The sequence below is a fragment of the Panthera onca genome, chromosome B2, assembly GCF_046562875.1.
Source record: "Panthera onca isolate mPanOnc1 chromosome B2, mPanOnc1 haplotype 2, whole genome shotgun sequence".
Lineage (NCBI taxonomy): Eukaryota > Metazoa > Chordata > Mammalia > Carnivora > Felidae > Panthera > Panthera onca.
The window spans coordinates 41,901,288-41,927,406 of NC_138343.1; the positions used below are offsets into that span (position 1 = coordinate 41,901,288).

At 57.0% G+C, this 26,119-nt stretch overlaps 1 protein-coding gene across 2 annotated transcripts; it reads left to right on the forward strand.

The window, feature by feature from the left end:
• Positions 1 to 52: 52 nt before the first annotated feature.
• Positions 53 to 24,416, forward strand: TMEM63B (transmembrane protein 63B). 2 transcript variants are annotated; one of them, XM_078446940.1, is made up of 24 exons: positions 53 to 175; positions 6,781 to 6,963; positions 7,254 to 7,333; positions 7,596 to 7,637; positions 8,614 to 8,704; positions 10,133 to 10,170; positions 11,102 to 11,244; positions 11,357 to 11,408; positions 11,867 to 11,975; positions 12,636 to 12,706; positions 15,601 to 15,681; positions 16,156 to 16,279; positions 17,136 to 17,269; positions 17,412 to 17,549; positions 17,674 to 17,827; positions 18,733 to 18,839; positions 19,106 to 19,192; positions 19,396 to 19,461; positions 20,758 to 20,920; positions 21,488 to 21,593; positions 22,582 to 22,749; positions 22,980 to 23,095; positions 23,251 to 23,331; positions 23,603 to 24,416. In XM_078446940.1, exons 2-24 carry the CDS (start codon positions 6,805 to 6,807, stop codon positions 23,792 to 23,794), a joined length of 2,502 nt encoding a protein of 833 aa, XP_078303066.1. In that variant the 5' UTR covers positions 53 to 175; positions 6,781 to 6,804; the 3' UTR covers positions 23,795 to 24,416. The 2 variants fall into 2 exon arrangements, with proteins under 2 accessions (XP_078303066.1, XP_078303067.1); XM_078446941.1 differs by lacking the exon at positions 7,596 to 7,637.
• The last annotated feature ends 1,703 nt before the right edge of the window (positions 24,417 to 26,119 follow it).

Consider the following 26,119-nt stretch of genomic DNA (forward strand, 5'->3'; position numbering starts at 1 on the left):
CGGCCCCGCCCCCTCCTCATCCCCCTCCCTCCTCCCGCTCCCCCTCCCCCAGACACTGCCGCGGCCGCCGCAGGAGCCCGGAGCTCGAGCCGCCCAGCGACTCCCCCTCCCCCTCCCCCAGCCCCGCCCCGCCCCAACCCGGGGCTCCAAGCCGGAGCCGAGTCTGCGCCTGGGGGTAAGTACGCGACCCTTCCCCAACCCCTTCTCTTTTCTTTGAGGCTCCTACCACCACCCAAAGAAAACCCCAGACTCAGCTACGTGTCCCCTCCCTTCAACCTCCTGCGGGACCCAGAGGTGCCCGGGCCCGCGGGACCCAGTGGTGCCGCGCGCTGCCCCCAACCTCGTACCATCCTGAGCCAAATGCGAGTCCTCTGACCCCTGCCGAGGGTCCAGATGTGCACCGCCGTCTGTCCCCACCCCTAGGGAGATCCCGAGGGGTGGGACCCCCGCCCCCGGCCCCCAAGCGCCACTCTTCTCCCACCTGCCGGGTCCAGGTGCGCGTCCCCCCGCATGCCGCTCCAGGGTTCCAGCTGCGCCCCCATCAGCTCGCCGCCGCTGTGGGGAACCTGCCGCCCCCGCCCCCGAGTTTTGGATTCCAGGGTCGCCAAGTCCAATGTCCTCGGTCTCTTTTATCTTTTCTCCTGTTCCCGGGGCCGAGAACCACCCACCCCCCCAAGCCTGCCCGGGGCAGGGGTTCGGGCTCGGACAAGGGCAGGGTTCGCGGGTGCTGGCTGGAGGCCGGCCGCTGCCCCCAGCCCGTCCGGGGACTGGTCTCGGGCTGAAGAGGCGACTGGCCCCTGGAGCGTGTCCTCTCCTTGCGCCCCGCACAGTGCAGTTCATTCATGAGCCGCCCGGGCCTGCGTTGGAGGGTGCGGTGGGGAAAGGCTTCAGAGGCGGAACAAGGAGTGGGGCAAAGGCCCTGTTGGGGGGAGGGGGCGCGCTTTGTCCCTCCTGGCCTTCTTGACCGTCTAGCGAGGACAGTCCCAAAGATTTGGCGCCTTGCTCCTCAGAAGAGAAGGTCGCTTGGGAAGTGGAGAGGAGAGGTCAGAGGGGCCAGCTGCCCTTGGGGCTCTGTGCTGCCACCTGCCTGGGTCCCCTGGGGGGAGCTCTGGCCGCTCAGCACTCCACTTCCCTGCGGGGCAGGAGGGTCTGGGCTTCTGTACCCAATACCACTCTCTACCCTTTCCCTGGGTCTGCCCAGGGAAAAATGAGGCTGTGCTCAACCCCTCTTGAGTAGGGACCCCCAGTCTTGCTTCCCAGGCCGTGAGAGGAGAGGAGTGGGAGTGTCTACCAGGCTTCCAGCCCTGGTTGTGCTGGCAGCATGACTGTCCTCCAGGGCACCAGAGGGTCCAGGCCCTGGCTTGCTCCAGGTGGCACAAGCTGGGGCCTGCTGTTGGCTCATCCAACTCAGTCTTGGCCTATGGTTGGGTGGTGGGTGGGGATGTGGCAAGGCAGAAGGCAGGTGGTGAGTAGCTAAAGGTAGTTAGGGAAGCTAACCCCCTTTTGGACATCCTACAAGTTCCCTCCGATTATGAGTCTTGGAGACCTCAGTTCAAATTCCAGATCTGCTATTCTTTAGCTGTGTGACCTTGACAAGTTACTTAACCTGTCTGAACCTTAGTTTTAATTAAAAAGTGCATTTACTACCACCTCCTTACGAGATTTATCATGAGGATCAACTAGATAACACAGGTAAAGAGCCTGGCACCCTGCCTCGTTGTTGATCAATAATGGGTTCTCTTCTCTAAACTTCTGACCCATCTTGGCATAACATCACCCTCCTGGGCTCCCACCTTTCTGGTCTGCTACAGATGGATTGGATATGTCTGAAGAGTCTGGGAACACTCCCTGCCACTCAGCGGCAGAATCCTGAAGGCCATATAAACCCTTTAGTCTAAACAAGAAGCCCATCCTGACTGAGGGGCTCTGTCACGTTAAAGTCTGTTTTCCTTTATTTTGATTTTTACCAGTTTTCCTTCACTAAACCAACCCCTTTTATGCCAACACTTTATTAATAACAGTACCTAATATTTTTAGAATCTGTCATGTGCCTTGAACTGTATTAAGAGCTTTACATAAGTCATCTTGTTTAGTTCTCAAAACAACCACACAACTGAATTGTGATTCCCATTTACTGATGAGGGAACTGAGGCCCAGGGTGGTGAAGTAATTTGCCCAGGTCAGTATCCAGCTCTGTCTCATCCTAGATAAAGCCTGAAATCACAGTCCCACAGTCTGAGTGGGAGGGTCTGGCAGCCACAGGCAAGAAGGAGGGCAAACAGGTAGAAATAGGGTGTGGCATTTTTCCAGAGCTGGAGCTGGCAGCCCCCACCCCCACCAGGTCCCTGATGGAAGCTTCTCCTCCGGCCAGGGCAGCAGCATGCGGTTGTCAAGACCACACACTTAAGCCGGACTGCCTGGGTCCATATCTGGATCTGTGACAGACTGACTGTGTGACATCGGGCAAGTTCTGCATCCTCTCTGTACCTCAGTGTCTTCTCAGGGTTGTGATGGCTAGTAAATGAGCTAACATGTGTAAAGCACTAAGAACGGTGCCTGGCACAGAAGAAGAGGGAAATCAATATTTGATAAATGCATTCTTTTCCTACTAGTTTTTTTTTTAATTTTTTAATGTTTATTTATTTTTGAGAGAGAGAGAGACAGAGCACGAGTGGGGGAGGGGCAGAGAGAGAGGGAAACACAGAATCCGAAGCAGGCTCTAGGCTCTGAGCTGTCAGCACAGAGCCCGACTCCGGCTCCAACTCTGGAACGGTGAGATCATGACCTGAACTGAAGTCGGAAGCATAAGGGACTGAGCCTTAAGACATCCCTTTTCCTGCTACTATTTATCCTCTTTTGCAGATACTTTTTAAAAAAAAAAAATTTTTTTTAACGTTTATTTATTTTTGAGACAGGGAGAGACAGCCTGAACGGAGGAGGGTCAGAGAGAGAGGGAGACACAGAATCTGAAACAGGCTCCAGGCTCTGAGCTGTCAGCACAGAGCCCGACGCGGGACTTGAACTCACGGACCGCGAGACCATGACCTGAGCCGAAATCAGATGCACAACCAACTGAGCCACCCAGGCGCCCCTGCAGATACTTTTTTTACCCATCCCTGTGAAGCTTGGAGGGATGGAGCAAGGATATTAATACCTCTTTGCTACAGTTTGGAAGACTGAGGCCCAGGTTACATAGTAGCAGAACTGGCCCACATCATCATCCCCTCCCTTCAGAACACACAGCCTTCCTGATCCCAAGCCCTAAATGAAATCTTCCCAAGTAACTCTGGAAGAAAAAACTTTTACCTTCTAACTCCCTCACCCTCACCATGCACACGCTTTTTAATGGTAACATAACAACCTTTAGATAGCTAGAACTAAAATCCTCCGCCATTTTGGGGGCACCTGGGTGGCTCAGTCGGTTGAGCGTCCGACTTCGGCTCAGGTCAAGATCTCACGGTTCATGAGTTCGAGCCCCGCGTTGGGCTCTGTGCAGACAGCTCAGGGCCTGGAGCCTGCCTCGGATCTGTGTCTCCCTCTCTCTCTGCTCCTGTCCTGCTCACACTCTGTCTCTCTCTCAATTTTTTAAAAATTTAAATAAATAAATAAAATCCTCCTCCACTTTCTACATACTGCCAGCTAAAGTCTCAGTGTCAGACTAGAGAAATTCCAGGATACACCTGGCCCAGGGGATGAACTGCCCCCTCACTTAGTCCTCCCCCCAAATATTCCGCCTCAGTTTCTTCCACCCTCCCAGCTGCTCTCCCTAAAAGCTTTGGGCAGCTGCCCTAGGTGAAGTTCAGCCCCCCTGCAACCCTGCCCCCCACAATTAGGAGCACCAAGGAACCCAGTGAGCCTGAAGAGCCACTGGCCCTGACTCCACACTTTACCTGCCCTGTGACCTCATGTGAGTCGCTTCTCCTTCTCTCTCCCTGGGCCCCTGCTTCCTCCCCTGTAAAGAGGGGATAGTGATCTGATCCAGCAAGTACCTTGCCTTCCTTGGGGGTCAGGGGTAAGATCAATGCAGTTGTTGGGGGAGGGGGGGAGTGCTTTGTGACTGTAAAGAGGGAAGCAGCAGATAGACACCATAATTTCAGTTACTAAGCATCTACCTGGACCTTCACCCACCCTATGGGGCCCCCTTACTGCAGAAGCTCGCAGAACGTTCCACCTTCTTTCAGTGTGGACAGGACTGGGGGGGGGTGGTGCGTGGTACTCCAGGGGTTTGTACCCATTGCATTCTGGTCTGATGGAGCCTTGGAGTTGGGGAGAGAGACAGGCAAAAACTAGGAATGGGCTCTCTTGATTGCTGGAGTATACTGGAGCGGGGGGCGGGGGCCACTAATTCAGAGGGCTGCCAACCATCACAGACCCAAGATCCAAGATACCTATACCTACCTTTAACCTCCACTTTAACCCTGGTACCGCAGGGTTCTACACACCTCACGTTTACATATCCAAGCTTCTAGGCACACCCACACACCCCCCAACTTACACACCAGTCTCCTACCTCCCCCCCAACACACACACACACACATCAACACATGTCTGCACACCTAAACATACACATTCCCACAATGCTCTAGTATTCTCTAGCTGGAGAATGAGCATTTATGAAACTTCTGTGTTTTGTGGAGTCCTCCTGTTCTAGGCACATCAGAAAAGCATGGTGCCCTGAACAGTGTTCTAGCTTTAGAAGGAAGTTGACCTAGGTTTGAACTCCATCATTTTATGAGCAGTGTGACTTAGGGAAAGTTATTTAACTTCTCTGATCCCCTGTGCCCTCATCTTAAAATGGCAATAAGATCCAACTCAGGATTGTCAAGGATTAAACGAAATTGTGTATGTATTATTCTTGAAACAGTGGGTACTAGATAAGTGATGCCTGTTGTAATTACTAAATTCATGGGGTTTTGGGGTTTTTTTAAGGCAACTTGGGCTGGAAGGGAAGAGGGAGGCATAAACACTGGGCAGTTACCACTTTAGCCTTCTTAATACAGGCTTTTCAGAGACTCCCTGGGACCAAGTGAAACATATAAACAACCACAGCTTCCCCCTCCACTTGAGAGCTGGTGCCTCTTCCCCTGCAATTGAAGTGTCAGGAAGGGGAAAACCAGGGATCGGTGGGCAGGAGAAACCCTCTGAGTCCCCCCAAGGGGCTAGAGGATGCTTGCTGCCAGAGTTACAGTCACTGATTCTCGGTTTGTTGTTCTCTCTCTTTGTCTGGTTTCCTCTCTTCCCTAGGGACCCCCACCCCCACCCCAGGCAGAGTTTCAGTGTTGTCAGCAGAAGGGGCCCCCAGGGGCCCCCAGTAGGACGGGGTGGAGCAGCGTGCCTCGGCCACACTTCTCCACCGTAGGAGCCTCCCCAGAGCCCTGCTAGGTTCCGTCCCCAGACACTCCCAGAACCCAGGTATCCGGGCTGGCTGCCCCTTCCCTCCTCCTCCCCGCCCCTCCCACCCAGCCCAAAGAGGGCCGGGCAGCCTGGCAGTGGGCAGTGGCGGGGAACCGGGCTGGAGGGCAGTACCCTGGCTGCCGGGGACTTGGGCGGGCTAAGAGGCCCCTGCCCACTCTCTCTTCCTTTGCCAATGGAAAAGCTCGCTGGAGGGCACAGCATTCCCAGCCTGCCCTACTCCGGAGGCAGGAACAGGGCACTCTGGGAGTTGTAGTTCTCACACCACTCAGGTGACCCCTGTGCTGAGATCGTTGGAGAGGTGAGGAAGCTGGAGGGGAGGAGCTGCTTCCAAGGCAGGGAAAAAGGAATGAGGGTAAGCAGGAGTGACTGGGACCAGGCAGATAACGCAAACCCAGAAGTCCTAACTTTTTAACTGACTTCCCACTCTGACCCCATCCTCAGGTCCCTACTCTGAGGACAGAGAGCCAGCTCTGAAGCTGAGCATCTTTTTTTTTCCTTGTTGTTGTTGTTGTTGTTGTTGTTTAATGTTTTTATTTATTTTTGGGACAGAGAGAGACAGAGCATGAGCAGGGGAGGGGCAGAGAGAGAGAGGGAGATACAGAATCTGAAGCAGGCTCCAGGCTCCCAGCTGTCAGCACAGAGCCCGACACGGGCTCGAACTCACAGACTGTGAGATCATGACCTGAGCCAAAGCTGGACGCTCAACCGACTGAGCCACCCAGGCACCCCCCTTTTTTTCCTTTGTTTTGAAGCCAGTTATATCGAGAAAGTGATTAACAGTGCCGAAATCTCTAAGCAGATGAAATCATGCCATTTTTCTAATAGAGGTAGAAAGAGAAGATCAGGATGAGGTAGCTGGTTCCTGACTCATCTTCCCCTGGCCTCCTCACCCCACCTTTTAGCCTTGAACCCTCAGACCTAAGACCTCTCCCCATCTTCCCTCATGTCTCTGCCTGAGACAGAGAGAGAGGGAGAGAGAGGGAGAAAGAGAAAGCAAGCATGAAAGTGAATGTGTGTGTGTGTGTGTGTGTGTGTGTGTGTTTGGAGAGTGTTTGTGTGTGTGTATGGAGGTGGTGGGAGGTAGGCAGCAGAGACTCACAACTTCCAACTTAGAAAAACCAGTCTCCCCAGTGCAGATCTGGGCCAAGTTCCCCAGACCCTGGGTGGGGTCTCGGCCTCAGAGCCAATGAAGGTAAATCCATGTGACTCAACCCTCCCCTCCCCAGGCCCTTATCTCTGGAAGCCAGTGCTTCCCCCCACCCAGGCAGCCGGTGATCTGCCCTCACTCCCTCTCCCCATGCTCATGCTGGGAGCCATGAGGGGGACAGGGGATGAGCCCAGCTGACCATGGTGCTCTCTGCTCAGGAGGACCATGCGGCAGTAGCAGCCATGCTGCCCTTCCTTCTGGCCACCCTGGGCACCACGGCCCTCAACAACAGCAACCCTAAGGACTACTGCTACAGTGCCCGAATCCGCAGCACCGTCCTGCAGGGCCTGCCCTTTGGGGGTGTCCCCACCGTGCTGGCTCTTGACTTCATGTGCTTCCTTGTGAGTGCCCACACATGCCCCCCCCCCCGCCCCCCATGCCTGGCATCCACACCCTGTACCTAGCTAGCTAACACCTGTAGCTCTAACCACTCTTCCACCTGACCCTGACTCCCCAGGCTTAACTATGGGAGGGATCCGTGTCACGCAGCCCAAGCCTAGCCTCTGGCCATTCACCCAAGCCAGGGTCAGCCCTTTCTAAGGCCAGATCCCAGCCCCTCTGCCCCTGCCCTCCAGGCTAGTCCCGTGGGTGGACGGTCTCTCTACCTGCCAACCATTCCCTCTGCCCACAGGCACTGCTGTTCTTGTTCTCCATTCTCCGGAAGGTGGCTTGGGACTATGGGCGGCTGGCCTTGGTGACAGATGCAGACAGGTAAGGCTTGGGGACTCTGCCTCACCCCTGCACACATACACATGCACACTCACTGTCACTCACTCAACACACACCCATCACTCCTCGGGGATAGGAAAGAGCCAGCCCTCTCTCATCCCCCTTTGTCAGGGGGATGAAGAGGGACCAGTCCCAGAACAGCCATGGGGGACATGAAGGCCTACAGTTGGATCTGTGTCCTTTGTCAGTCCCCCGGGACCCTCCCCCACCTCCCCTGTTAACCCTGTCTGTTCTCTGTCCCCAGGCTTCGGCAGCGGCAGGAGAGGGAGCGAGTGGAACAGGAATAGTATGTGGGGCACCTGCCCCCTCATCCCCACTAAACCAGCTTTCTCTTTTCTTCTCTCATGCTTCTTTTCTCTTCCTGCCTCGTTACTGGTTTCTCTTTGCAGTTTTCTCCTCTGCAGGCTCATGTTTCGGACTAACGCAGGCGGTGTGCTTTGCAGAGCAGGGGACTTCCAACTTGTCTCTGCCTCGCTCCCCCATCTCTCCCTCTGGCTTTCTGCCTGGGAGAGGCCCCTCCCCATGTGCCTGGCTCTCTCTATGGTGGCCGGTGGCCAGGCTGGAGGGGCTGTCCTCCCGGAAACTTAGAGGACGCTCACCTGTTGGTCCCAGAGACAAGATTGGGTGTCCCCAGTGGCTTGCCATCCCCTAACAACTAGTTCTTCATATTTCAGGGTTCCCTGCTCACCCCTTCTGGAGGCCTGGGAGGGGGGCCTCCCACGGAGCCCCGAGTCTGGCCTTTTGTGTCACATCATTGTCTCTGTCTATAGGACTAGCGTTGGAGTTGCAGCAGCTGCTGGGGTCAGGGAAGGGGGAGGGTAGGGTCCCACCTGGGAGGCATCCCCCAGCCCCTGATCCCTCCAGCCCTTCTGGGGCTCTCCTAGTCCATCCTTTCCTTCAGCTCCCCATTGCCCTGTGCATAATACTGGCTCTGTCGCCCCCCTATCCCGTCCCCTGCTGGTCAGCCCCAGAAATGCAGGGCCTCCTCACACTCTCGCTCCAGCCTCCAGGGAGTAAGATGAAGACACCCTTCTCCCTTCACTCACTGCCCTGCACTGGTGTGCCCTCCAGGTGCTCTGAAGGAAGGAGGTGCAATTAAGGGAGGCAGGGAGAAGGCAGGCGTTCGTCCCCGCTTCAGCCTCTGCGCTTTCTGTGCTTTGTCTAGCCCCTGGAGCTCTGGAGGGGGAGCCCCCCACTTCAGTCCCGCTCCCCAGGAGCTCAGACTCACCAGGCTCTCTGATCTCTCACCTCCCCACCCCCAGTGTGGCCTCAGCTATGCACGGGGACAGTCATGACCGGTATGAGCGTCTCACGTCTGTCTCCAGCTCCGTCGACTTTGACCAAAGAGACAATGTGAGTGCCCTCCCCCAGACTTGTTAGCCACCCACTCCTTCTCCGGGGCAGGGGGCTTAGCAGCCTCTAGCCTCCAGTGATACAGAGTCAAGGACCTGGAATGTGGCCTTCTCCTCAGCAAGGGCAGTGCTCGTCTAAGAGCCACAGGATGGCCACCCAGACTCGCTCTGTACTCCACGCCAGCCTCCAAATCAGCACAGACCTAACATTGTGAATCCCACACTTTGCACCACGTAGAGCCCCACGCCCATCTCCACCTGTTAATCCCAAGGACCCCTTCTTCCTTAGGGTTTTAGAAGTAATGACAGGCCTTTCTGCCCCATGGAGCAAAAGCAGGAATTCATTGCGTTGCTCAGAGATTGCAGGCTGGTGGCCCTCGTCTAGATGGGGCCAGTTGTGGGTTGGGGCTGAGTGGCAGAGGTCCTTACAGATAAGGCGATTCACAGCAGTCCCCGGACCCTCATGCACGCCAGACCCAGTACTCCAACATTACCTGCCTGGCCCCTGTCGTTCTGCCAGGGTGTGGGTCCTAGTCAGAACTCTAATCTTTAGGCCCTAGGCTGGCCCTGGGCAGTCCGGCTTGGGCTGGGTGGCCTGGGGGCAACAGCTCCTGTAGCAGCCATAGTAGAAGAAGCCTGTCAGCTTCCTGAGCTGGACTCACACCGGTAAGTGGCAAAGCAAAGCTATCACCCTTGCCCGCCAGAGGTGTCCACATGGTCCCCAGACTCAGGTGATGTTGGCAGCAGGCAGCACAGTCCTGCATCTTAACTGGAAGCACCTCTGTCCCCGATCCTGTGTTAAGCCTGGACCTTCCACTGGTAGGAAGGTGAGGGAGGGTTCTCTCTGCCCAGCCCTCCCCCCTGTATCCCGACCCTGCTCTCAGTGGGGCCTCTGCTGCAGGTAGGCCTGGGGGCTTGAAGGTGGGAGACTGAAGCTCACAGGGACCCGGGGGTTGGTCCCTCTGGGCTGTATTGGAAGAAAGGTGGCAGGAACTCGGGAAGCCTGGCCTGCCCCTCTGCTGTAGGCAGAGCCATGTTGCGGACTCTTCTTGTCTGGATCTGGAGTCCCCACTGCCTCTCCTAGAACCCTGAATCCCACTCCTCCCTACCCTGACCTACACCGCTGTAGGCCTTCCTTTGGTTGCGCTGCCCCGTTGGCTCTTGGCGGGGATATGTAGCTCTTGACATGAGCATCCACAGATAACTCAGTTTGGCCTTAGTCCCTTTCTCCTTTGAGGGCTGGCACCTTCCCTCTCCCCCTCTGGGATGAGCTGCTTTCTTTGGGGGGTTGTGGAAGTTGTTCCAAGGTGAGCCCAGCCTGGAGGTGATTATGAGAATGGGGCAGGTGGGATTTGAGGGGGAAGGGAGGCTGGGGGTGGTGGGGTGGTGGGGGGCTCCAGCTGATAGCCCTCTGTCCCCCCCACTCCAGGGTTTCTGTTCCTGGCTGACAGCCATCTTCAGGATAAAGTAAGTGAACAGTCTTCAGGCTCAAAGGAAAGAGAGAAACAAAGAAAAACTTCAGAACCTGTTACTTCCCTACAAAATCCAGAGGCCAGCAGCTTTGAGGGCCTTAGTGCTCCTAGCCAGCCCAGCACCCTCCTCCTTCTTCCAGGAGGCCAAGCCCTGGGGTCCTGGCCTCTGCTGTCCCCTGAGCTGGCCTCACTCTACCCCACGGTCTCCTGTATGCCCCCCTGCCTGGTGGGCCCGCTCTGCCCTCAGCTCTCCGCACCCCTGCCACCCTGTGAGGGCAGAGGCCAGAGCCCCCCCACCTCAGAGCCTCCGTGCAGCCAGCGGGGTGGGGGACAGCAGGCAGGCTGGGAGCAGCCAGCCAGCAACAGGCAGGAGCCAGTGTCCAGCAGACAGAAGTCAGGAGGTCGAGCCAGAGTGCGGCAGGCAGGCAGTGAGCGCTGAGAGAGGCAGGAGGCCCAGACAGGTCAGCACCACCACTGCCCACGCCCCGGCCCCCAGGGCCCCTCCCCAGGTGCACCACATAATGTGATTCTCCAGCACCCATAAGGCGCTGCTCTATCCCCAGCCTCCGTCCTCCCTCCTGCTCCAACCTCTTCCATCAACCCACCCTCCCTTTCAACACCCCCTCTACTCCCGGCCCTTTCTTACCCTTTCTTCCTCTCTGCAATCTTCCCCTTTCCCCTCTGTTCCCCTCCTCTCTCTCCTCTTCTCCTTTCCCTCCCTGCATCCTTCCTTTCCTCCCTCCCCTTCCCTCTCCCTTTCTCATCCCCCCTCCCAATAATAGGGGGCCCAAAGACCCTAGCCCACCCCCATACTGCTGCCAGACTGGCAGGGGCTAGGGTGGACTTGGGGGCGGGCAGGGCAGGCAAGCTGTGGCCCCTCTGCCACCTGGCCCTCACCTGATTCCTCTGCTGCCCCGGGCCTGCAGGGATGATGAGATCCGGGACAAATGTGGGGGCGATGCTGTGCACTACCTGTCCTTCCAGCGGCACATCATCGGGCTGCTGGTCGTCGTGGGCGTCCTCTCTGTGGGCATCGTGCTGCCTGTCAACTTCTCAGGGGACCTGCTGGGTCAGTGAAGGCTGGGATGAGTGGGGCGGGGAAGGGAGGAGAGGGGGCAGGAGGGCACGCGTCCTGACCCCAGCATCATCCTCTCCCTCTTCCTGCCCCCTCCCACCCCCAGAGAACAATGCCTACAGCTTTGGGAGAACCACCATTGCCAACCTGAAATCAGGGTAAGATTGGGAAGCCAGTCAGTGAGGTCAGAGTCCAGCTGTAATGAGGAGGGGTGCGAGGGGGAGCACTGTGGGGAGAGGTGGATGTGGGGCCCTGGGGACTTGGATTGGAGACAGAGTAGGTGGATGTCTGCTGGGAGTCCCCAGAGATGACCAGATAAAGAAGCTGCTGTGTGACTTCAGGCCAGGGAAAGATGGCAGGGGGTAGTTAGGGGACAGTGTAGCCAGTGCACAGGGCAGGGAGAGATGACCTCTTGGGGACATTTCAACTGCAGTGGAATAATGTTGGGACCCGGACGGTGTGATGTATGGGGCCTGCCCTGTGAGGGGGCCAGTGCCAGAAGACCACTGGCAGTAGAAGGGCCTTGAACCAGGGCTGAATTCACACCGGGAGGCTGGGCGCTGTCTGAGTGGGTTCCTGGCCCCAGTGGCTCCATGTACCCCTCTGCCCCACCCAGGAACAACCTGCTATGGCTGCACACCTCCTTCGCCTTCCTGTACCTGCTGCTCACCGTCTACAGCATGCGTAGGCACACCTCTAAGATGCGCTACAAGGAGGACGACCTAGTGAGTAGAGCCCAGCCGGCCTGCCCCGCCCCCAGCCTCTTCCCTTCCCTCTGGGCCTCTCTCCCCTCGGCCCTAAGGGGTGTCAGTGCCAGGGTGAGGCCGCCTGGGTTGCATTCCGGGCTCAGCAACTCAAGAGCCCCTATGCTGCAAGTTCAGTTACCTCCCCAAGCCTCGCCTCCTGGTCTGTAAAATGAGACAACAGCAGAACCTTCCTAAGATGGGGGGCGTTGGGGGGGGGGGCGGTAGGTGATAGGCGTAGAAATCACCCATGCTGTGCCTGGCCCTGGGGAAACAGCAGTGGTGGTGCCATGCTTGGGATGCTCCCTCCCTCTCCGCATCCATCTACCAGCCCAGTACTGAATGCCCACCCCACAGCAGCCACGGTGCCGGTGCCGGGGGGCCAGGGCCTTGTGGCCTGAGGGTCAGAGTAGTACCCCCTCCCTTGCCCTGGATGACCCCTCAGGAGTGAGAGACCAAATGGCTCTTTCATTAAGCTCCTGCCTGATTTCAATTAGATGCACTCCCCTGCTTTCCCTGGAACCTGGTTTATCCCTAAGGCCTCCTCCCACCCAGCTGCTCCTCTCTGCTCACCATTCCCCATGCCCTCCTGGCATTCTCGAGCCTCCTCTGGAAGGTACATGCGCTCCCCTCTCACCCCAGGTGAAGCGGACTCTCTTCATCAATGGAATCTCCAAATATGCAGAGTCAGAAAAGATCAAGAAGCATTTTGAGTGAGTGGCCACTCCTACCCCCAACCCCAGGTCCTGTGGGCCCTTCTTCCGCCTTTCAGCCCCTCAGACTTCTCACACCCTCCGGCTGAGGTCTGGGCTGCAGTGGGGTGGAGACTAGACCACTAAAGGATTACGTGACCCCAGGGCATTCTAGCACCAGGGCTGGGTGATAGCCACCCCCGCCCCCAACAGCAGGGGAAATATAAGAAATACTTGTAAAGTGAGAGAAGGAAGTGTATGTCACATCCCCTCCTTCCTCTCTCTCACCACCCCCCCCCCCCACTCCACCTCCCCTCTCAGCTTGAACTGGGTCATGGGTTGTTGGCCTGGGATCCAAGGGCCCTTCAAGGTGTATGGCTTCAAAACCGTAGGTGACATTCTGGGGTTTGTGTGCAGATTGGCAGGGAGGAGCTCTTGGTTTTCAGTGGATCCTGGGGGGGGGGGGGGGGGGGGGGGGGCTGTGGACCTGAGCTGCATGTGTTCTCAGGCTCTTTTCAGCTCTGGAGTTGTGTCTCAGAGGGGAAGGGGAATATACACCTCCAGGAGCTCCAGGTGGCCGGAATGGTCCGCATCCAGAATTAAGGATCCCGTCACACATTCATCTGTGTGCTCAGCAGACTTTCTCATGATATTAAGCCTTGGGACCATAGAAACGAATGAAAGATCGTTGAGCTCTCTGGACGTTCACATGGTGGAGGTCAGCGTCAGGAGCTGGTCCAGGGTCTGACCAGAGATTGGTCTGAGGCCAGTCTGTGGCCAGAATTAGGAGTTGGCCAGTGGTCCTGATAAGGGACATTGGCAGTTTGGATCAGGGCTCAGTCTCTGCTCAGGATCGGGACTTAGTGAGGTCTGCATCCACAGCCAGTTGGCCTGGATCAGAAGCCAGTTCTTGTTCTGGATCAGAACAGGATTGGGAGTCAGCATCTGGCCGAGGTTAGATTGTAGACCCCTTTGTTGCAGGCAAATGAGTGGTTTGTGATCAGCATCAGCGGACGGATAATCATTCATTCAACATGCATTTATTATCACTTTCTGTACTCCAAGCATAAATAAATTAGAAACAGGCCCTGCCCACACAGAAGTTCAAGAACAGCGGTCAAAATTAGATCATCCTCAGTCAGTACGAGAGCGACTTGGGATCCTGTCTGGATTCCCAGCTGTGATCGGCATTAGGGGGCAGTCCGAGTCAGGATTAAGGACAGTGTGTGCTCAGAATTAGGTGGCATCTTAATATCACTGTCCTGTTGGGATCAGTTGTCAGCTTGTACTGGTTAGTCCTTTAATGACAAATCCTTCTTGAGCACCTGCCGGGCACCCGCCCTGGAGGGGGACCTAGGGTTACAGCAGTAAACAAAGAAAGAAAGCCCCTGCCCTTGTCCGCTGGCATTCTGGTGGGCGAGACAGGTAATAAACAAACGAACTAGTAACAGACATTGTGTCGAGTAGGGGTGGGTGCCAGGAGGAAAACCAAAGCAGGGAGAGGAACAGAGTGAGGGAGTCAGGAAGGGCTGCTGTTTCCAGTGGGGGGGAGGGAGCGGCGGGGGGCATGCTGACAGGGCCCTGCACACAATGAGGAAGTAAACCCCGCTAACCAAACATCCATTCAGCACACACTCATTGTATACCTACTGTGTGCTTCCTACCAGGGAGACAAAAGAGAACCAGGCCTGATGGGTGTCCGTGGGGAGCTCGTGGTTCAGGCTGTTTCAGGAGTCAATCTACGGTTTTGTTCAGGAAGCAGACTGTGATTAAAATTTAGTGGTCAGCCTCTAAGCAGGGGATGGGGGGGAGACTATAGTCCTAATTGGAGTTTGGGGGGTCAAGGAGGTGAGCATCAGGGAACAGCCATCTCATCAATCCATTCATTCAGCGCATGTTTATTGAGTACCTAGTATGTCTAAGCTGCTGGCCCAGGCCCGAGCACATGGTGATGAGTAGGGCTTGTGATCCAGGTCTGGGGTCTGTCTGAATTAGAGGACTGACCCAGCAGAATTAGGGAATATCCCGTGTGTAATATCAGAGAGCCTGCATGGCAGGGATTAAGGGGTTAGAGATTAGTCGGGTGAGAATGAGGGCTCAGCCTGCCACAGGGTTCCAGGCCCTTCCAAAGAGGAGCCCTAAAATGGTTAGAGTAACACCGTGTCGGGGGAAAAGTCTGTAGTGCATTTCAAGGACCGCATCCCAGATTTAAGTTTGCAAATTCTCGTGCTTTGGGGAACTAGATATTGTGCATCTGTTAACACTTGGTGGTTCTTCATTTAAAAAAATTTTTTAAAGATGGGGCTCAGTCTAGATTGGGGAGCAGGGAGCAGTGTGCGATGAGAAGTGAGAAGGAGCCGCAGGCACCCCTCGAGTCCTGCCAGGTACCAGCACCGAGAGTCACATATAGTCTCTCTCTGCTCGGTTTCAGGGCAAGGTGAGGGTCAGTCTCGGGTCAGGGTTAAAAGGTCAGTCTTGGGTCTGCAGACCGGGCCGTGGGTTGATTGGGATCAGTTGGACCGTAAGGCAAGGCTAAGTGTTGGACTGTAACCAGGTATTCTGGAAACAGGGTTGAGAGAACAACCTGAGTAGAAACCGTTTCTCTCAACTGAAAGTTCAGAGCTCTGAACAAGAGTCAGACCACGGCCGTGGCCTCCCCTAGCACCGTGCGGGGGTGCACTCACATCCACGGTCATCATCGGGGTGTGCTCAAGGTCCCCGTGCCTCAAGGCTCCCCGCTGCTGCTCAGTTAAACACAGGGAGGAATTTCCAAGTTTCATTCTTACGGAGCTCCCATTTTTGTAGACCAGAAAGAGGGAGCTTGAATTGGGGGTGTATGTCTTCACGGTCGCGGCTGCAAGTCGGGGGCAGGTGGGCAGGGTCACCACAGAAGATGATGGTGGACTGTATTGCAGGGAGGCCTATCCCAACTGCACGGTTCTTGAAGCCCGCCCATGTTACAACGTGGCTCGCCTCATGTTCCTCGATGCAGAGAGGTAATGGGGGGGATGACACCTGGGGGCCCCTGCCTATTATAGAGGGCATCTCAGCTGCCACAGGGGAACCTGGCTCCCCATCCAGGTGTTTCCCAGGGCATTTGATTTTAATTCAACCCCTGGGTTGCCTGTCAATCCAGCTCTGGAAAGAGCAAAGCCTGGAGGTTAGCGTTTGTTGCAAGAAGAAAGGAGCCCACCATCCCCACCCCGTCCAAGGACATCCCCTTCTCCAGCTACAGTGTGAAAACTTTAGGCCAGACTATAGGAAGAATTTCTGGCCCTCAAGGGATGGGCGGGAAGACCCTGGAATGGGGACATATCTGAACCATACATTCTAAGCAGATCCAAGAGTAAGATCGCCCCTGTCCTCAGGGAGTGGACTTAGGTGGCCCCTCAGCTGGGCTCCCTACTCACCCTCCCAGCCATTCCTGGCCCCAGCTGGGTGGTGGGTGACTGGACCCCTGGATCCCACAGGAAGAAGGCCGAGCGGGGAAAGCTCTACTTCACAAACCTCCAGAGCAAGGAGAATGTCCCCACCATGATCAACCCCAAGCCCTGTGGCCACCTCTGCTGCTGCGTGGTGCGAGGCTGTGAGCAGGTATGAGGTGACCTCAGGCCCCCAAAGCTCCTGCTGGATACGGGGAGGGGTTGGACAGATCTTGGGAAGACAGATCACAGTAGAGATGGGCACATTCCAGGTGCGTGTCCCAAGACCCCGGGAACACACACACACACACACACACACACACACACACACACACACACAAATGGGTCTTAAACATAAACAGCCAAAAGTAAGGGACGCCTGGGTGGCTCAGTCAGTTAAGTGTCTGACTTAGGCTCAGGTTATGGTCTCATGGTTCGGTTCTTGAGTTCAAGCCCCGCATCAGGCTCACTGCTATCAATGCAGAGCCTGCTTCGGATCCTTTGTCCCCCCCCCCCCCCTCCCCCCTCCCTCCCTGCCCTCAAAAATAAATAAAAAACACCAACGGTAAACAGACTCCCTGAGGAGGCAAGGCCATGCGGCCCAGGGGCTGGAGGTAGGGTGCCAGGATGGGGAGCAGGGCGCAACCCTCCCTCAGTAGGTCCCCACCTGTTCCTACAGTCCTTGAAGCTCCAGTTCCACTACTGGGTTTGTACCCATCCCTCCAGTGACCAAATTTTCAGGGCCCAAGTCAGAAGAGGTCAGCCAAGAGGACAGTGCTGTGGTGTATTTACTAGCTCTGTGGCTTTAGGCGAGTTTTCTGACTGCTCTGTGCCTCAGTTTCCTCATCTGTAGGATGGAGCTAATTGTACCTACCTTGGGCTTATGAGGATTACGAGTTAACACATAGAAAGCCTAAAGCAGTACCTGGCCCGTAGTAAGCCCTGGGGCAGTGCCGCTGAGCATGGTGGGGACCAGCCCAGCTCTCTGACCAGAACCTTCGCCTCACCCGCCCCCCCGCCACCGGCAGGTGGAGGCCATTGAGTACTACACGAAGCTGGAACAGAAGCTGAAAGAGGACTACAAGCGGGAGAAGGAGAAGGTGAACGAGAAGCCTCTTGGCATGGCCTTTGTCACCTTCCACAATGAGACCATCACCGCCATGTGAGCCCCTGCCCTGCCTGCCCAGCCCAGTCCTTGCCCCCCACCGACCAGCCGGGGCTCCCGGGTCCCCACGCTCACGGCCAGCTGTCGGCAGTGGGGTCCCCAGCGGCTGGCGCCCTGGTAACCGGTGCCCGTCCCCCAGCATCCTGAAGGACTTCAACGTGTGTAAGTGCCAGGGCTGCACCTGCCGCGGGGAGCCGCGCTCCTCGTCCTGCAGCGAGTCCCTGCACATCTCCAACTGGACCGTGTCGTATGCCCCCGACCCCCAGAACATCTACTGGTGAGCGCTGGGGTGGCAGGGGCACGTTCCGTGGGGCCTGCTGGCTCCAGTGGGTAGAGGGGAGGTGTCTCCGGGAACCATCAGCATGCGGTCCCCAGGATGACCCTCTCCCCTGCCTTCCCAGGGAGCACCTGTCCATCCGAGGCTTCATCTGGTGGCTGCGCTGCCTGGTCATCAATGTCGTCCTCTTCATCCTCCTCTTCTTCCTCACCACCCCGGCCATCATCATCACCACCATGGACAAGTTCAACGTCACCAAGCCTGTGGAGTACCTCAATGTGAGGCCCTGCCCCGCCCCACCCCTCTATGCTGTGTCAGGAGACACAGATGCCGGGCCTCGAATCCCTCTTCGGGGGGAATCCAGAACACCCTCCTGCCCAGTCTGGCTCCTCTCCTGCTTTTCTAGCCCAGCCGCACCAAGCACTCCCACACGACCACGGGCTGTAAAGCCCTCTGTGAACTTCCCTGGGGCTCCCTGCCACCTTCTCCTAGCAGAGACCACCCTTGGGTTTGCGCACATCTAGAGAGACACTGGGGAAGAGAGAGAGCCCAGGGCCAGTCCCTTCTCATCCCCCAGTCTCTCCGACAAACGAATGGAGGTTCAGACTACATCCCTGGCTTCCAAACTCAGATTCTGGTGCCTTTATCAAAAAGACTCTTACGTGAAACCCAGTGTGGAAAAGCAAGGCTGCTCAGATGGCGACAGAGTGACGGTCACTTCCACCAGCTCTCCCCTCACCTCTCCTGCCATGCACATGGCGTACCTCCTTGGAGTCTCAAAGTCCAAAGGAAGATAGTTTAAAAAATTACTGACTGATAAGAGCAAAATACATAAGACCCGGTTTTTCTGGGTTCAGATTCCACCCCCCTTCACTCCTCACTAGCCGGGTAACCTACTGAATCTCTTTGTACCTTAGTTTCCTCATCTGTAAAATGGGGTAATATCGTGAGGATCAATACACGTAAAGCATGTGATCAATGCTGGGTACTTAGTAGGTACTCAGCAAGTGCTAACTACTGATGCTGTTCATAAGACCCTGGCCCCCACAGGTTCTGGACGTCTGTCATGGGGCCCTGAGAGCTGCGGGGCCTGGGGCTCAGTGGGGGAGGGGGCCGATAGGCAAAGCAAGCGGGACCGGGGCCGCTGCCCCTGCCTGAAACGCAGCCCCGTGCCCCACTGCAGAACCCCATCATCACTCAGTTCTTCCCCACCCTGCTGCTGTGGTGCTTCTCGGCCCTGCTCCCCACCATTGTCTACTACTCGGCCTTCTTCGAAGCTCACTGGACACGGTGAGACCCTTCACACTCACTGCACTCTGGCCCTCCTAGGTGTGCACCCGTCCCCCCACCCCACCCCGCCGCCCCCAGGCAGCCCTTTCCCCTTCAGCCTCCCCGCCCCAGGCGGCCCCAGAGCTGCTGGGGAAGGGATGCTGGCCGGCATCCTCACCCTGGGCGGTCCCCATCCCAGTGGGGCCTCCTGTGATGCCATCCTGGCTAGGGGAGCAGGCGTGGGGGGCTGGTTCTCCTGACCTCTGCCCCCGTGCCCCCTGCCCCAGCTCCGGGGAGAACAGGACCACCATGCACAAATGCTACACCTTCCTCATCTTCATGGTGCTGCTCCTGCCCTCACTGGGACTGAGCAGGTAGGTCGCAGACGATGGGATGGGAGATGGCGTGGGGGTGTTGCAGGGTGGGCGAGGGGAACGGTCCAGGCTCCTACCTCCCTCACAGAGCGGGGGGACCCAGGTCTGGGGGGGCATCCCCAGAGGCTCACGGACTAGACTCCTCCCCTGGTGTTCTGGGCCATTCCAGCCTCCCACCACACCTCTCCACTCCTCCTCTCCAGCCTGGACCTCTTCTTCCGCTGGCTCTTTGACAAGAAATTCTTGGCTGAGGCAGCTATTCGGTTTGAGTGAGTGACCTGGGCCCCCAGGGAAAGAGACCGGAGGGCGGGGGTGGGTATGCCTGGGACACACTGCCTTTCCCCATGGGAGGGTGCCTCGAAGCTTCCCACCTCCCCGCTGCAGGGAAGAGGAGGGGGCTTACAGGGTGTGGCAAGGCCATCCCAAAGCTTGCACACAGTGTCTCAGGCGTAGACGTGGGAGATATCCCTGGGGTCTCTGTTGGGGCTCATTCTCCGGGAACCCCTCTAGAGGTCACCTTCAAAGTGTATTTGGGGCTTTAGGACCCACACTGGGGCATTTCTCTGACTGTCTCTAGAGCTTGTATTCTAGGACTAACTGTGGGAGGCGAGTTTCACTCAGGAGGTTTGGAAAGGTGTCTGTATGTAGTAGGATCTTGGCCATACTTTGGGAGTGATTTGGGTGTATCCCTGAAGGGCTCTGGAGCCCACACTTCTGAGTATTTATGGAAGGCTCTTGGGCTCCCAACTCTGGAGTATTTACGGGGAACTCTGGGGCTCATACTTTGGGATGTTTATGGGGCACGGGTTCTGGGAACACCTCTGAAGTTTCAGGCTCTTATCCAGAGGTGTGACTATGAAATTCTTTATGGAGCACCTTTTCTGGAAAGCCCTATGAAGCTGTTTGGGGGTGGGGGTTTGGGGGCCACGTGCCATGGCTGTATATGTGGACACAAGCTCCAGGGGTCTTGCTCTAGGCCATCTGTGATCATCTTGGGCTCACACTTGGGGTATCACAGGCACTGACAAAACTTCTTGGGCTCCCCCACTGAAGATCTTTGAGGAAGGGTCTCTGGAGCTTGTGTTCTGGATGTGGCTGAGGCTCACGCTCTGGGGGTAATAACCATGGCTTAATTTCAGAGCTAAGGGGTAATTTCTGGGTATTCCTAGGGCTCACGCCCTTGGGGGTCTTTTAGGATCTCATGGGGGTTGTCTGTGGAGACCTCGGACAGTCATACCCTGAACTCCGGTGGCCTCAGGGCTATGGAGCACTCTCCATGGGTCTTTATAGCACACAAGTTCTAGGCGCACTGCTGAGCTCACACTCCCAGGTTGCATCCACTCGCACTGAGGGTGTTGGAGGTGTCTGTTGAACACTCTGGCATCTGCCCCTGGGGTTCACACTCTGGGGGGAAGCGGGGGCACAGGTGCTTGAGAGCTGACCTAGGGTGTCCACATGGAGGAAGGCGCGTTGGGGGCGAAGGTGTGGTGTGCTCTCTGGCTGGCAGTGGGCAGGCCGCCGCCGGGTCTCCCAGGGTGCAGTGCTGGAGCACTTGGTGCCTGCAGGTGCGTGTTCCTGCCCGACAACGGCGCCTTCTTCGTGAACTACGTCATTGCCTCAGCCTTTATCGGCAACGCCATGGACCTGCTGCGCATCCCAGGCCTGCTCATGTACATGATCCGGCTCTGCCTGGCGCGCTCTGCCGCGGAGAGGCGCAACGTGAAGCGGGTACGGCCGCCTGGGGCCGCAGTGGCCCGCACAGCGCCCCCTGGTGGGCCCAACCAGAAACAGTGGCAGTTCTGCTAGGGTGTGGGGACACAGGGGTGCCGGAAGTTGCAGGACCCAGTTCCGAGGCCTTGGGCTATCCCTTTCCTTTCTGGAGCCTCAGTTTACCCATATGTGCGACGATGGATCAACATAGAGAACCCCGAAGGCACCTGCCAGTTCTGACAGTCTAGTGTTCCCATGGGAGTTGGGGGAGGTCTGGGTCCCTAGACCTAGGGTCCCTGTGCCCTCACCCCACACGAGGTCTCTGGGCATCCCATTCCCAGGCCTACCAACCTACCAGCCCCTGATTTCTCAAAGAGCACCCCCCCACCCATGCCCCGTCACTGTACCCACCCTGACTCAGCCACAGCCCCTCTTTCCATCTGCTTTGCCCTGCCCCACCCTGGATATTGGGTTCCTTTTCCCCACAGCTTCGTTCCTGGCCCCCTGCCCCCTCCCACCTGCCCTGTGCCCTTCTAGTCTGTCCCTCCCTTCCCTGAGCCACCCTCCTGCCCATCTCCCCCCCAGCATCAGGCCTACGAGTTCCAGTTTGGCGCAGCCTACGCCTGGATGATGTGCGTCTTCACGGTGGTCATGACCTACAGTATCACCTGCCCCATCATCGTGCCCTTCGGTAGGCACCGCCGCGCCGGGACCTGGGCCCTGCTCGGGGGGACCCAGGACCTCACCCGCTTCACTCCAGTAAGGCAGGCCGCCCTGAGTGGACAGGGCCCCGGCTGGGAGGCCGGCCCCTCAGGCCTCCCGCCCGGTCCCTGCCTCAGTCTGGGGCCGGGCCTGGGGGGAGGAGGGGGAAAACCATCTCAGCTCAGGTTGGCTCCAGCTGGTGTGCTGAGCCCCTGGGCAAAGCCACCCAACATGGCCATACTCATCCACACCAAGTGCCTTCACTCAACTGACATGCTCGGACACACATCACATACCCACAGAGGTATTCACACGTGCACACACACACACACACACACACACGCACACTGTCACTCCTACACAGCATCCGCGGGTACACGTGGACACAGTCCCATAAGCTCAGGAAAGACCTTTGGATTCCAGGGTGGGGTTGGACTCTTGCCACTCACAGAGACCCACTGTAGCTGAACTGTGCGCCTTGGACAAGTCCCTCTTCCTTCTGAAATTTAGCAAAGTTTCTCTTCACCTGTTGCCCTACTAGTGACCTCTCCTTTCCCCCTGGTAACATCCTAACCCCTTAACCACCCTCCCTGGTTATTGAAGGCTCCAAAATAACCCCTTTGTCCTCTTTGAAAGCTTCCATTCCCTCAGCCTCCAGGAAAACAGAACTTACCATCTAATTTATACCCATCTGTTTAGGGACAGGATAGAAAAAAACCGAGAAGGGTTTCAAGAGGAAGCTCATTGACCCAAATGGATGGACTTCTAATAGTAGGGTTTTTAGCGAGGGGCAGCAGAACAAAGCAGGGAAGCTGAGGAAGCTGACAGTCTGTGATCCTGCGATGGGCTTGGGGCTGGGGCAGGAGGAGGGAGGCCAGCCCTTCAGCGATCTCGGTAGGACTGGGACAACCTGTGACGGACACACCGAGGTCCGGTGGCGTTGGTTCCGAGGTCAGGGCCCGTGTGGCTTCCCCCAGGGCTCATGTACATGCTGCTGAAGCACCTGGTAGACAGGTACAATCTCTACTACGCCTACCTGCCGGCCAAGCTGGACAAGAAGATCCACTCAGGGGCCGTGAATCAGGTGGTGGCCGCACCCATCCTCTGCCTCTTCTGGCTGCTCTTCTTCTCCACCATGCGCACGGGTGAGGGCCACCCCCCCACATGCCTCAGGGAGCTGGGGGAGGGGGACCCCCATTCAGAGTCAAGGCAGAGCAAGCCATGGGAGGGTCCATGATGGCCAAGGGCCACAGGCAAGGAACCTGGGAGAAGCCACGGCACATGAAAATGTGGGGTTGCATTCAGAAGGTAGCGAAGGTGGGGGGGTGCCCAGAGGAAAGGTAGCAGCCCCATCCTCTGCCCCCTCCCCCACCAGGGTTCCTAGCCCCCACGTCCATGTTCACATTCGTGGTCCTGGTCATCACCATCGTCATCTGTCTCTGCCACGTCTGCTTCGGACACTTCAAATACCTCAGTGCCCACAACTACAAGGTGTGGGGCCAGGGGGGCAGGGGATGGCTAAGGGCAGAAGCTCAAGGGGATGGGTGGGAGCTGAGGGCAGGGGTGCCAAGAGGGTGCAGGGTCATGATTGTGGCTGAGAGCCAAGGACATCTCCCCACTCCCTGACTCATTCTGGACCCCTCAAGATTGAGCACACGGAGACAGATACTGTGGACTCCAGAAGCAATGGACGGCCCCCCACTGCTGCCGCTGTCCCCAAATCTGCGGTGAGTGCCCCGATTCATGGCCAAAGATGGGGAGGAGCCTCTGACTGAGGCTCGATCCAAAGTTGGGGGTTCCATTAGTCCTTCAGAAAGTGAAGCCCATTCCAGACCCCAGAGGCAGGGAAAGATCTGGCTTCACTGAGGGGTCTGCCCACCTCTCCCTGGGGGGGAAGATCACTGTCCCGCTTCCTGGAGACCCTGAGATTCCCCCAATCAACCCCTCGCCACCAGGAGCAGCTGTCCACCCTCACCCTCTACTCCTCTCCCCCTTCAGAAATACATCGCTCAGGTGCTGCAGGACTCAGAGGTGGACGGGGAAGGGGACGGGGGTCCTGGAAGCTCAGGGGATGAGCCCCCATTGTCCTCGTCCCAAGATGAGGAGCTGCTGATGCCACCTGATGGCCTCACGGACACAGACTTCCCGTCTTATGAGGACAGCCTCATAGAGAATGAGATTCACCAGTAAGGGGAGGGAGGGGCCCTGGAGGCCACGCCCTGCCCCCACCCGACCCACCCCCCCCCCCCAACGGACACTAAAAACGCTAATAATTTATTAGATCTAAAGCCCCTTCCTCCCCCCATCTCCTGCTTTCATTAAGGTATTTAAACCTGGGGATTCCACCACTCTCCCCCCACCATGGAGGGAGGGAGGGAACCCCCCCAACCTCAGTGAGGAGAGCCCCGAGCCGGACCCGGGGCAAAGAGGGGTGCGGACAGGGTTCCCCCAGATCAGTGCCCCCCAGGCTAGTAGTATGGTCAGGAAGGGTTATTGAGAGCCAGGAGGGGTACCTGGTGCCATGGCTGGAGACCTGGGGGGGGGGGCAGGCATATCAGGGGCCACCCCCCCCCCCCCAGTTCTTTCCTCCCCCCAAGGCCCCCTGGGATCTGGCACTCCAGGGAAATGGAGCCTCCAGCCCCTGTGGGTTGCATGAAAGGGGAGGGGCTGCTGAGTGGGAGGAAGAGTCAGGCCCCCAGCCAGGGAGGTGACCTAGGGGTGGGGGGTGGGTATGGCTGACACTGGAAAATGGGTTTTTGCACTGTTTTTTTTTTTTTTTCCTTTAAAATAAAAACAAAAAGAAAAGCTCTGAGGCACGTGTCTGATTTGTGCTGCCGCCCCGGACACGTGGGCTAGGGACCAACCACCCTCCTGTATCTGGAAGATCTGTTTGGACCCCGGGCAAGAGACTTCCTGTGCGGGACCTCAGTTTCCCCAGGGAGAGGAGAGAATGGGCCTGGGAGACTGCAGGGGAGTCTCAGGCAGGCGGAGCCTGCTGAGTTCACACCGCCACCCTGCTCTGGCATCTACTAGCTCTCAGCTCTGTCTTCACCCCCTGCCCGGAGGAAGCTGTAGGACCGACCACTCAGTCTGAGGGACAGGGACACAAACCCACACACCCGAATCCCCAAGAGCCACACAGATGGGATGGAGATTCAGGGAGAAAGGCCATGCAAAACCACAGGTTCCCCACTGTCTTCTTGAAGACTTCCTGGAGGAGGAAGATCCCCAGAGGGCTGCTTCTAGAAAGGGGCTCAGCCGGTGGCTCTGGAGGGTGAGAGAGGCCAGAAAATGGGGCCACAGTAGTCCCGCAAATAATGCCATTATTATTTGTTGTCATTGTTGCCATAACATATCGAGCAGTGATGTGCCTGGAATCCTGCTGAGTGACTCTGTTACCTGTTTTAAAGCATTTACTCCCCAGAGAGCTCACTCCAGGGGTCAGGCATGGGTTCACTGCGAGGAGGATTACGTGAGGCAATATAGGCCAGATGCCCACTTGGCCCAGCGCCTAGCCCATAGGAAACACCCAATAAACGTCAACTGGAATTAATTCTGTGATCATTAATAGCACTTGCAACCCAGGTGTCATTTTCCCTCTTCTTGTGGAGGCTCAGGGAGGCTGCGGGGTTTGTCCAAGGTTACCGGCCTGAGAGGAATCTTGGAAAGCCCTTCTGAGAATCTCAGTGAGCCAGGCCCCCAGCCCGTCTGTCCCTTCCCCCTCAGGAGTGCCTGAGGCCCTGCCCGACAAGTCTCCTGCCCAGTCAAATCTCCCACATCCCCAGACCCAACTGTAATTCACTTTTTTTTTTAATGTTTATTTTTCTTTTTACATTTATTTATTTTTGAGAGACAGAGAGAGACAGAGCCCAAGTGAGGGAGGGGCAGAGAGAGGAGACACAATCTGAAGCAGGCTCCAGGCTCTGAGCTGACAGCACAGAGCCCGACGTGAGGCTCGAACTCACACACCGCAAGACCATGACCTGGTTTTGGTCTAAGTCGGACGCTTAACCGACCGAGCCACTCAGGTGCCCCTTTTAATGTTTATTTTTGAAAGAGAGGGAGACAGGGCATGAGCAGGGGAGGGGCAGAGAGAGCAGGAGACACAGAACTCGAAGCAGGCTCCAGGGTCTGTGTTGTCAGCACAGAGCCCAGCATGGGGCTCAAGCTCACAAACCATGAGATCGTGACCTGAGCCGAAGTCACTGCTTGACCAACTGAGCCACCCAGGCGCCCCAGTAATCCACTTTTTGTAAGAAATTTCCTATGGCCACTCTAGCCCACCCCCGAGAGGCCCACCCAGCCACATGGTCGCATGCAATGTACATTGCGTGTGCAACGGGTCTCCTGGCTCCTGGAGAACCGAGAACTCCAGTCCCGGTTCTGTCACTAACGTGCTGCGCGACCCTCGGAAAGCCGCCTCTCCTCTCTGAACCTATCTGCTCATCGATAATACCAAGGAGTATGACCAAGTGACCCCAATGGCCCTGAACATCCAACCCATCCATTACCCAC